Genomic DNA, 12425 nt, shown 5'->3' on the forward strand with positions numbered 1-12425 from the left:
TTTCAAGCCTAATGTCTAACTACTACGCCAAAGTAGCTATTTTTGTCTTGCTTACAGGAGAGAAGATGTAGCATCTCTCCCCTTTCTATGACCCTTGTCTGATATCTCCCCATTTCTCAGTCTTTAGACCTGCTGCACGTTGTAGTAGTTGCTGAAACATCTCTGTTGAGTTATGAAGATTGGTATTAAAGAACAGCGATCTTGATTTGTCCAACCTGCCTTGCAGGACTGTGAGAAACAAATCATTCCAACCATTTGCCTTGTGCCCTTCCCTTGTGACCTTCTGACACACTTGGGTCAGTTGGAGGCAAACTGGCGTTTGGCCCCATCACCTTTCATTTGCACCATGCAGCCAACTTGGCTCAATCCTCCTTTATTAGTTCAGCATTTCTTCCATTTTGGGGGTTGCAGGTTTGGCATCCATCCAGTTGCGGGCCGAATGCCAGGCCAGCTGAATGTCCTCCTGGCAGAAGCTGGTGTGCCATATGATGTTGTCTTGGAAATGGACGAGATTAATGAAGATTTTCCAGGTAGGGAATAAGGGCTGAATGAGGAGAATGAAAAATCGAACCAAACTACGGCTTAGTGTTTGCATTACATTGCAGCCACCCAAGAATATTAATTTTTATCTGTTTTTGGAGTCAGGCCGAAGAACGATGAAGCGCTCATCAACAAATGATGGCTTTTATACACAGAAAAGAAGGAGCAGATATGGTGTTTTCTTCAGGTTGCAAAATAGCAATAGCAATAGCAATTGGCTCCTCATTTTACCAACCTTGGAAGGCAGGAAGGCTGAGTCAACTTTGACCCTATCAGGATCGAACTCCTGGCAGTGAGCAGAGTTAGGTTGCAATACTGCATTCTAACCACTGCGCCACCACAGCTCAGTGTCTTTAGCTGAATCTGGAGATCCAGTCATTGTGAAATTGATGTTGCTGTATGAGAAATTATATTTTCCTCTTGCCCCTGCTGTTTACTTCTCCCCTATAATTATTATTTCCTAGGCAATCTGCACCTCACTTGCTCTTAGCCCCTCCTGCAAGCTACTGTACTGGCAAATAAACTCAGTTTCTGCCCATTTGATCCTACTAATAACCCTACACTGGAAATTGGCACCTACCGTAGGAATTCCTTCCAGCTTGAACCAGTTGCACACCTGAAGCAACCTCTTGAATGGATGCCTGAAAAAGTCCTCTGAGATTGACAGTTGGCCATATTATGTTGGATGCTAGAAGCACTTCAGTTCCAAAGTTTTCTCATCTGACTTCAAAGGTGGTCTGTTTTCTCAGGCAGTCCATCAGAAGACGAGGCAATTGTCTTTGACATCTCTTTGGGAGGTCAGGTTTTATGGCTCAGCAAGGGACTCGTGACAGTCCTGGACCAGAAATAAATTTTCAAATTAGCATCGCAGCAATGAATTCAACGGCTTAGGCTTGTCAGGCTAATATGCCAATATGGAATCTCTCCAAACTGCAAGAGCAGCCGAATTCAGATGGAACAGATTCATGCAAAATCTACAGATTTCAAACAGGCTCCCTACCAAGCACACATACAAGCAGAAACAGAACCCATAAAAATGAGAGAGAGAGAGAGAGAGAGAGAGAGAGAGAGAGAGAGAGAGAGAATGGAAAGGGAGTGGTGCTTTACATGCAACAAAGATTTTCTAGGCGTTGGGTTAATACTCACTATGGTGGTTTGACATTTGAATGAGACACAGGGAACTGTCTCTGAGAAAATGCCAACCCTGAGTGAACTCAGGTAGCAGTATTTATTGAGAAAACACACAAGCAAAATATACAGTATGCATATTCAGAAAACAATGACCTCAACAGGAGATTACTTCACCAGCATGAGAACACACAATCTTGGAAAGTCCCAGATGTTACCTTGCTAGGGTGAGATCATACAGCCACGGAAAGTCTCATGGGAAAGTTTGGAAAGTCCCATGAGAAAGCACAACTGTGTATCTTGTACCTTGAACTTTCACCCATTTTCCTATTCCTTCTAAACTGGCAGAATCAAAACAGAATGAGGCACTCTGAGCAAAGATACTCCTACCCCCACCAAGAATGCCCACATCTTCCTAGACTTACTGCTAGTTATACAAAGGCCTTACAGAAAATGATAAAATGATCAATAGGTTATATTACCACATTCCTCCTTTTTTATTTATTCAAAGATAGGGGGTGTTTTAGTGGCATAGTACACAGTTCCCTCATGACCTGATCCTTCACGCCGGAAGACTGAGGTACACATTTGTAATAGATTAGGAATACATTGAATAAAACAACATAATAAGATACATATAGCAATAATAATAACAACCCCTTGCAATAAGGAGCGAAACCATGATCCATCAGGAAGCCAGGACCACAGACTGTCCCAGAATGATGCATTAAACCCATCAGCTCCAGATTGATGCTGAGCAATACGATCTTCCATGTCCTGAACAGTTTTTGTAATGTTTGGCTCATAATTATGTATAAAAACACAACAATGCGAATGAATTAAAGCACAAACTCCTCCTTGAGCAGCTAACATAATATCTAAAGCATATCGATTTTGCAAAGTAACTGTACGAATTTCAGACATTTCTACATTAATCATCTTAATATTCTTTATAGTATCATTAAACATAGCAACAGTAAAATTATTTAAAATATGAATATCTCTATAGTTCATAGCAATTCCCAAAGGTGGGATAAGACCTCGAGAAATTTGTGTCCATAGATTACCTCCCATGGTTAGACCCGAATCCAATTCCCGACGATTTCGGATCCGAACCTCAGGAGGTAATGTATCTAACTTATAGATAACCGGAATGACAAACCCCAAAGTACATGTCCTTGACCAATTTGCAGGGATTTGTCGATATGCCCACAGTCCACATAAAAACCAAAACCCTTCCAGCTGTACATAACCTTGTTGACTTGCCGCTTGCATCAGCTGTTTCATGTCTAGATATTGATACTGGCCAAATGCGTCAGACTCATTTTTCCCATTTACCCAAATTATGTTGTTCTCTGAACCATTTGTCCACTTAATAGTGTAATTGCAGACACTATGATTCCCCAAGAATTGTGAGTTTGTAATGTTTTGGAAACATAAATGTGCTGGAGACTGCAGTGCAGTCTTCACCTTGACTGTGAAGTTCATGGCATATGAAATGTTATGCTTTCCGGTCTGCAAAGTAGACCGATTAAATGGAACTCCATGTAGAGTCAGTCCTTCTCCCACTCTCCCAGGAAGGTGCATACACAACCAACAATTGGTGATGTTCAAGTTTTTGGCAGTTGTGCGCAAATCTTTAATGTAATTATTATCGGTCCACAAATCATCGCCCAAATCTCCGGCACGCTGAACATGCTGTCGCTGCTCTCTCCGCACCCGAGCAGCCCAGGACAGATTAGGCAGAATCAACAGGATCAGGAACCACAGATGCACCATCCTGCTCCTCCGAAACTTCCTTCACAGGTGCCTGCGAATGATCAGGCCGAACACACCGACCAGGAACCCAACGAATTTGACCAAGATGTTCAACTGCTGCATAACCACGTCCCCACGTTATCAGCTCAGCAGGAACCCATGCCGGATCCGGAAGGAACCGCACCAACACCCGAGGTCTCACCGCATCTGTAGAAGGAGAAGAAAAATGCCTGCTGGCCGCGCCGCAGGGGGTTACCAGACAAATTTAAAAATTTAAAGTATATAAAGCTAGATTTAATTGATCTTGAATCGCCGGAAGCCCCAGGAGCTTCCCTCCTTTTTTATTTAATTTAGTCAACATGGTCTTGAGCGTGGAATTATGACGTTCTACAATAGCCTGCCCAGTAGAATTGTATGGAATGCCAAATTTATGTTCCACAGACCATTGTTTGCAAAACTGATCAAAACCGGTGCTCCGATAAGCCGCACCATTATCAGTTTTTAAAGTTTTAGGTGTACCAGCAACTGAAAAAGTCTTAATGCAATGATTGATGACATGTTTAACCATCTCACCTCTTTGAGGGGTAGCCATTAAAAATCCTGAGTAAGTATCCACAGTCACATGTATATATTTCCAGGGCGCAAATGGCGGATATTGAGTAACATCCATTTGCCAAATCATTGAAGGTTTCAACCCTCTGGGGTTAACTCCCATAGGGATATTCGTGCCCTGCTTTGAACAAGTTGGACATTGTTGAATTATGGCAGCAGCTTCTGCAGTAGTAAGTTTGAATTGCTGTGCCAATGCTTTAGCGTTTTGATGAAAATAACTATGACTATCCCATGGCTGGACAGTGAGGACTGAAGTTACAGCACTGTCAGCTTTGGCATTACCTTGTGATAAAATTCCAGGCAAATTACTATGACTACGAATGTGAGCAACAAAACACACATTCACACGCTGCTCCAAACATCCTTGTAACAACAAAAGCAATCTTAAAATATCAGGTGATATTCCAGGAGACAAATAAGAACCTGCTACAAAGGGTAACAAATTATACACATACAATGAATCCACTATTAAATTAAAATCCTGATTGTGAAAATTTTGAAAAATAAAACTACAGCAGCAAGTTCTGCCTGCTGGGCAGACTTCTGCTCTGATGTCACTTTTGTATGCCAAATTCCAGATTTATCTTTCCAAACACAAGCACCAAAAACTTTCCCTCCATCAGTAAAAACTGTAGGAGCATCTGATATAGGCTGAGTTACAAAAAGACTTGCTAAATTAATTCTGACTGATTTATACAAAGATAGCCTAGGATCGGCTGGAGGATGACAAGAAAACTTCCCTGGCCAAGAATGTACCAAAACCTGCAAAAACTCACTATTGCAAATCATCTGTTCCCAGGTAGCTAAAGCAAAAGGAACATAACATGTTACTGGTTCCATACCAGCAATAGCCTTGCAGCGCTGACGAGCACGATTAAAAATATCAGCAAGCTGTTCTGTGATACAATTTATGGATTTCGATGGTGTATGAGACAAATGAATCCATTCCAAAATCCTTAAAGCAGTTTTTTCTTTTACCTGAACTATCAATGCAGTAGCCCTTCGTTCTGAGATTAAAATCACTGATAATGGACAATCTAGCAAACATCTATCTGTCCATCTATGGCTTAAAACTTGTTCAATCAATGACAAAATCCCTTTTTGTTCTTCATTTAAGGTTATTATGTCAGATGCTTGTTTAGCACTAGCCAAAGCTTGAAACAAAGGACTTAATTGAAGAGTAGTTAAACCCAAATATGGCCTGATCCAATTTATATGACCCAAAAATTGTTGTAAACCCACTAAGGTTAAAGGATTAGGAAGAACAAATTCCAATTTCAAGGGTGTAATGTGACTCAGGAATAATTTATGACCTAAATAGGCAAAAGGATATTCTTTTTGCAATTTTTCAGGACTAACTATTAGGCCTTTCTCCTTTAGTATAGCAGTTAAAAGAATGACAGCAGAATTCATGGCATCATCAGAAACATTAGCAGCTATCAAAATATCATCCATATAATGATAAACCTTCCAATCCGGGAATTTACTCCGAAAAGGTTGTAAAGCCCAATCCACAAACATTTGACACATTGTAGGACTATTTAACATTCCCTGCGGAAGGACAGTCCATGCATATCGCTTAGCGGGCTGCCCCTGATTTATACTCAAAATAGTAAAAGCAAACAAATCTACATCTTCAGGGTGCAAAGGAATGGAGAAGAAAGCATCTTGCAAATCTAACACTCTTATATTCCATCCATCAGGTATTAAATTAGGATTAGGCGTTCCACACTGAAGTGGACCCATTGGCTTTAATATAGAATTTATGCTCCTCAGATCATGTAAAAATCTGTATTTTCCAGATTTCTTTTGATAACAAAAACTGGAGAATTATAAGGACTAGTGGTAGGCACTATATGTCCTTTTTCTAATTGTTGTTGAACCAATTCATGTAAATGAACTAATTTCTCACTAGTCAAAGGCCATTGGTCTATCCACACTGGCTCCTGTTGGAGTAGTTGTAATTTTAATAACTCCACAGGTGGGTGTTCAGTCATCATGAATGACAACCCTTGTATCAAACTGTTGCATCAAATCTCTGCCCCACAAGTTAACGTGAAGGCGCAGAACAATCGGCTGGACAAATGCAACAGCCCCTCCCTGCTGTGTTTTAACTCTAAGAATCTTCCTACTAACCCGTGCGCCTTGAAGTCCTCCGACTCCTCGAACAGACGGTGTAGGATCTGTCGGCCACTCCCTAGGCCACTCACTTTCACTGATCACAGAGACATCTGCTCCAGTGTCCAGCACTCCAGTAAACTTTCTGCCTTCAACCAAAAGAGTTAATTTTGGTTTGTCATTTTGCCTAATACCTTGCATAATAGAAAACACACTAGACTCCCTATCCATAGATCCAAATCCACCCTGACAAATTCCATCTGACTCTCCCAAAGACATAGATGGCAAAACTATAAGCTGTGCAAAACAATCCCCTTTTTTCAAAGATTGAGGGACAGGTGAGTGAACCTGAATTTTGATCTGACCCTCATAATCCGAATCAATAACCCCAGGAACCACAAACAATTGACGCCTATGAGCCGATGATCTAGGAAGAAGAAGACCCACAGAAGCCGGAGGCAACGGACCATAGAAACCGCTGAGCCCAAACAAACTACATGCGGAAACCCCAATTCCAAATCCTCGGCTAATGGAAGATCAATTCCTGCTGAACCTTTAGTAGCTGTACCTCTCTCTGGTGGTTCCAACCCTTCGGACATTACTTCACTCTTTAGAGTAGGGAGAATGCCCTGATCCCTGCTTCCTAGTTTTTTCCTCCGAATGAAGTCTGCACTGATTTGCCCAATGGTATCCTTTCTTACATTTTGGACACACTGATTTAGGACGAACACCCTGTCCCATTGATCTCTTATTCTGCTGACTTTGACCTCCTCCAGGAGCCCGACATTGCGCTTTAAAATGTCCAGGCTTCCCACAATTGAAACAATTCCCTTTTGAGCATGTCCTGTTTGTAAAGCCAGAGCTAAAGTTTCCATGTTAAAAGACTGACTTCCTACCTTTCTACATGCATTAATCAAATCTGCGATTTCTCGCTCCCCACTTGCTACCAGTGGATTTAAAATCTTTTTGCAATCTGTGTTAGCTTGTTCTACTGCTAACTTAAAAAGCAACTCTTTCTGGGCGAATTGATTATCAATTTGTCTTTCAATAGCCAATTTCAGTCTGCTAATGAAATTTTCATAGGGTTCATTGTTCCCTTGTTTGATGTTAGTAAAGGTCTTTCACCACCTTCGCCGTCAGGGAGAGACCCTATGGCTTGAAAAATTATTTGTGGGAGAAGAATGAACCCTTCCTCAGGCATACCATCTCTCTGTTGTTCCACTGTTGTAAAATTACCAGCTCCGTAAAGCTGATCTGGGGTAACATTTGCTGTTCCCCTCTGACTGCCAGCTGTCTCCATTTCTGATCTAACACCAAATATTGAGCTGGAGTTAAAATCATATTCAACAGAGCTTTCCAGTCAGCCGGAATCATTTTATTTCCATAACCAACTGCTTCTAACAATGCCTGAGTATATGGCGTTCTAACACCATATTCTTTTGCTGCTTGCTTAACTTCCTCAAAATTCTGAGCTGTAAAGGCTTCCACTCCCGCTGCGGATTTAATGCAGCATCCATGACAATTTCTACTGGATTAAGTTGAACTTCTACTCCAAACTCCACCAAATCATCTCCTGATAGTTCCCCTCTATTCTTTGCTTCTTGAATAGCTGCAGTAACTGCATCCACCTGAACCCTTAAAGGTAAACTCTTATCCTCTGACAAAGTATTGCTAGCGCCGGACAGTCCCCCAGATTTATCTGGAGGTGCCGTCGGCGGCAACAAACGCACCGCATGGTAAAGCGGCAAACCTTCTTCGGGGGTGATAGGAGCGGTTGTTCATAAGTAGCTAATGCATCCATAATCACTCTCCAGGTTAACAAAATTGAAGAAGGGGCACGGGTTCCTCGTGCAAAAATTTCCCTATCTTTTCCAGGACTCTACTTTAATACTACCTCCCTCCGGATATGACTTAATATTTTTCCAAACATACTGTAATAAGTCCTCAATTTCTTTCTTTCCTACAGCACAACCCCTACTGCCAATTCCAAACCCAAAACTATTCCCAATGATCCCTCTCAATTCCCTGATGTGCTCTTTCTGAGCCTTCGAGAGATCTCCCCCATACTCACGAAAGAATCTATCTTCGCCAGCGAAGAAGATGAGGGCCCAGTCGACGTCCGCGACGATGAGTATAGGATGCGGGAAACGTATAGCCTTCCAAGCTATCACGTCGGGGTCACCATTTATGGTGGTTTGACATTTGAATGAGACACAGGGAACTGTCTCTGAGAAAATGCCAACCCTGAGAGAACTCAGGTAGCAGTATTTATTGAGAAAACACACAAGCAAAATATACAGTATGCATATTCAGAAAACAATGACCTCAACAGGAGATTACTTCACCAGCATGAGAACACACAATCTTGGAAAGTCCCAGATGTTACCTTGCTAGGGTGAGATCATACAGCCACGGAAAGTCTCATGGGAAAGTTTGGAAAGTCCCATGAGAAAGCACAACTGTGTATCTTGTACCTTGAACTTTCACCCATTTTCCTATTCCTTCTAAACTGGCAGAATCAAAACAGAATGAGGCACTCTGAGCAAAGATACTCCTACCCCCACCAAGAATGCCCACATCTTCCTAGACTTACTGCTAGTTATACAAAGGCCTTACAGAAAATGATAAAATGATCAATAGGTTATATTACCACACTCACTTTAGTCAATATAGGATTGAGGATATCCACAATGGGAATCACCACTCAGTCTTAAGCCCACGTGTTTTTATTCAGCCTAGTCTAGGTCAGTAGTGGGATTCAAAAAATTTTATTACCAGTTCTGTGGGCGTGGCTTGGTGGGTGGGGTGTGGCTTGGTGGGCATGGCTTGGTGGGCATGGCAGGGGAAGGATACTGCAAAATCTCCATTCCCTCCCCACACCTGGGGGAAAGTTATTGCAAAATCCCATTCCCTCCCCACCCCACTAACCTGCTTTCCAGCTTCGTTCACCTGTGCAGGGCAACAAAAGGAGACCCAGCCGATCAGTTGGGACTCAATGGGAGGCAGAGAATAGATGGGGGAGGGGCCAGTCAGAGGCGGTATTGGCCGGTTCTCCGAACTACTCAAAATTTCCGCTACCGGTTCTTCAGAACTGGTCAGAACCAGCTAAATACCACCTCTGGTCTAGGTTGCTGTGAAGTGGGATAACTTGGTCACTTTGGGGAAGAGATAAGTTAGGTCACAACTGAGGATCAGAAAGTGAGGAATGACATTTACTTGGTTTGTCCTGAACCTTACTTTGCTTTTGAGCTACGTAGCCCAGTCCATTTTGGATATCCTGTATCTGATTTTACTCATGGGTTATTTTGCATAGATCTTGTTTTAGAAGCCTTTCCATGAAAAGGGGAAAACTATTCACAAGCCACAATTTCTGCAGACAAATAGTAGTGTAAGCCAGTGATCCCCAACCTTTTTACGCCGCGGCCCGGTACCGGCATCAGCTGGGCGCCGCCATCTTTTTGATGAAAACGTGCTTCCGGTGACCTCACCGGAAGCATTTTTCATCAAAAAATAAGGGCGCCAGCTGTGAGCTTTTCCAGGTAGAAATGGCTTTCTACCCGGAAAAGCTCACCGAAGCGCTGGCGCCGCCATCTTTTTGATGAAAACATGCTTCTGGTGAGCTTTCTACCGGAAAAGCTCACGGAGCGCTAAGGCCGCCATCTTTTTGATGAAAATGTGCTTCCGGTGAGCTTTCTACCGGAAAAGCTCACCGGAAGCACTTTTTCATAAAAAGATGGCGGCGCCCAGCAAGCCAGCGGCCCGGTAGGAGTTGTTCCGCGGACCGGTACCGGTCCGCGGACCGGTGGTTGGGGACCCCTGGTGTAAGCAACATGCAAAGGACACCGTTTCCCAGTTAGCTGGCTCACTATACTTAACAGTCTTTTTTCCCCAGCTTTCTTTTACAGTCTCAGAAATAACGTTAGAGCTTCCCTGATTTAGGTTGTTTTTTTTTTTTTTTTAATGTGACTGTGGCACCCTTGGATTTTGAAGCTTTTCATATTGAAAGGTCTTCCTTTTGCAAGCATTTTTCTTCTTACTTTCAGACACAGATTTGACGCTGGTCATTGGTGCTAATGATACCGTGAACTCTGCAGCACAAGAAGATCCCAACTCCATTATAGCTGGCATGCCTGTATTGGAAGTTTGGAAATCTAAACAAGTAAGTGACAAGAAGAAACTGAGAACACAGGGTTGCGATTGTTCCTTCATTAGAGCAAAGAATACCTAACCCACAATGTAAAAAGAAAGGGGTCTTTGTCCACAAATATGAAAATGTTGCCTTCACAGCAGTGTGAGCTATTATTATAATACTTGTTTTGATGTCATCAAATCCTCCAATTGACACAAGGTGCAGTTTCACTGGAAGAAGGAATGATTCTAGCATCCAAGGGACAGCACAACAGAAAGTTTGTTGATAATGCTGTCTTGGCAGTAGGGTCAACAGTTATGTTGGCTAGGAAATGATGACAGCTGAACTCAAAGACCTCAGAAAAACACTGAGTTGGGAAGAAGGAGGAGGATATTTAATTAGACAATAATCTAAATGGGAATGTACTGCTATCTGTTGCTGGAGAATCTGGAAAGCGCTCTAGAAAATATGCCAGTATAATAAGCAAGATTTTGCATTTAACAGCCATGCATTCTGATCCAGCTGGGCCCTGCTTATGTCCTTATGATTATATGGTGGCTGCTTTTTGCTAAGCAGCAGGATATGAAATATTGTATTTTTAGAATTCAAGCAATGAGGAAGAATTGAGGGGAGAGAATAGGCTTAGTCATGAAAGATGATTGATGGGGTATAAGAGAGCATTGTTCAAATATCAGAAAGAGGGGTGGAAGCAGGTGAAGTCTCGCTCTTCATTATCCTACTGGGCAGGACATAGAACAATGTAGTTAAATTACAGGAAGGCAGGTTCAGGTTGAGTATTGGGGGGAAAATGCAGTAGAAATTCCTCATAGTAAGAGCCACTCAACAACACTGGAACCAATTACCAAAGTCATCTGCTTGGAATGATTTAATTGACATTAATTTAATTCAATTTTATTTAATTCCTACCCTGGCAGGAGTTTGGACTCACCCTAATGGTCTCTTCTAGCTTTATGATTTTATAATATTAATATGCGAATTTCTGTCCTTCATTCTTGCCTCAATGAAAAATCTAGACTTTTGTTAAGTCTTTTCTACACATCCTTGCATTGGTGTTGGTGTAAACCTCATTTAAAGGTTTAACCAATTTGCATACTGTACACTTCTTAAGAAGGCAGGCTATGTTTTTAACTAGCTTTTTCGAGTAAAGGCAAGAAACAGTTGAACTCACTCTTATTATGTAATTTGGTTTCTCCACCAGGTCATTGTCATGAAACGCACCCTGGGAGTTGGGTACGCTGCAGTTGACAATCCCATTTTTTATAAACCAAACACTTCGATGTTGCTTGGAGACGCAAAGAAAACCTGTGATGCTTTACAAGGCAAAATTCGAAATTCTTTTAGCCATTAGTGCTTCCGGTCATTCTAAGACATCATCCAGTGACGAAAGTGTTATTATGTACCTTTTGATTGTGTTTATTGAAGACCTTGAAATCAATGGACCTTCTAACTAGCTGGTGCCTATTATTTGTATCCTTTGAAAATGGACTTACCTCTTATGTATATACATTGTTAGAAAGATAAATAAGAGAATCTAACTCATATGAGAAATGAATGGTTTTTCTGTGTCTTTATATGGGTGAAAATTCTATCTGTCCATCCATACATGCCATAATCTACTTGTTTCTCTAACATTGCTATGACATTTTCAACCTGTACAATAAAAGAGAAAAGTGATAATTTCTGGGCCAGTTGTAGTCCTCTGGAGAGGACATTCCCTCACCACAGAGAAGGATCTTGTAGAGGAAATGGTGGCTATGGATCTAGATCAGAGATCTCCAAACTTGGCAACTTTAAGACTTGTGGACTTCAATTCCCTATGCTGGCTGGAGAATTTTGAGAGCTGAAGTCCACAAGTCTTAAAATTGCCAAGTTTGGAGACCTCTGATTTAGAGTTTGACTTGTCTGCTCTAAGGTGTAATAGTGATAGCTTGTGAAGATGAAGTGGCAGGATGGTCAATCAAAGCACAGCAATGGACGGGCTTGGAGAACAGAGATTTGGGAAGTGCAAGTTGAAGACGAGGTCTGAGGGGCTTCAGACTGTCAGACTGGTAATACTTCTCCTGTTAGGAAGACAGATGAGGAATAAAGTTTAAAAAGTGGCTTTGCTAGAAGAATTCAA

The 12425-nt window shown here is 41.9% G+C and overlaps 1 protein-coding gene across 2 annotated transcripts in view; it reads left to right on the forward strand.

The window, feature by feature from the left end:
* The window catches only part of LOC113418289 (NAD(P) transhydrogenase, mitochondrial-like), a 69572-nt gene extending 57727 nt beyond the window's left edge, over positions 1-11845 (forward strand). For both annotated transcript variants that reach the window (XM_087972662.1, XM_087972661.1), the window contains exons 20-22: positions 412-530; positions 10200-10315; positions 11505-11845. In XM_087972662.1, coding sequence (XP_087828788.1) covers positions 412-530; positions 10200-10315; positions 11505-11654 — 385 coding nt within the window. In that variant the 3' untranslated portion in view covers positions 11655-11845. The remainder of the gene's footprint in view (positions 1-411; positions 531-10199; positions 10316-11504) is intronic.
* The last annotated feature ends 580 nt before the right edge of the window (positions 11846-12425 follow it).

This window comes from Notechis scutatus, chromosome 11, assembly GCF_049901735.1.
Source record: "Notechis scutatus isolate UNSWTSFEM ecotype Mainland chromosome 11, rNotScu1.2, whole genome shotgun sequence".
NCBI classification, from domain to species: domain Eukaryota; kingdom Metazoa; phylum Chordata; class Lepidosauria; order Squamata; family Elapidae; genus Notechis; species Notechis scutatus.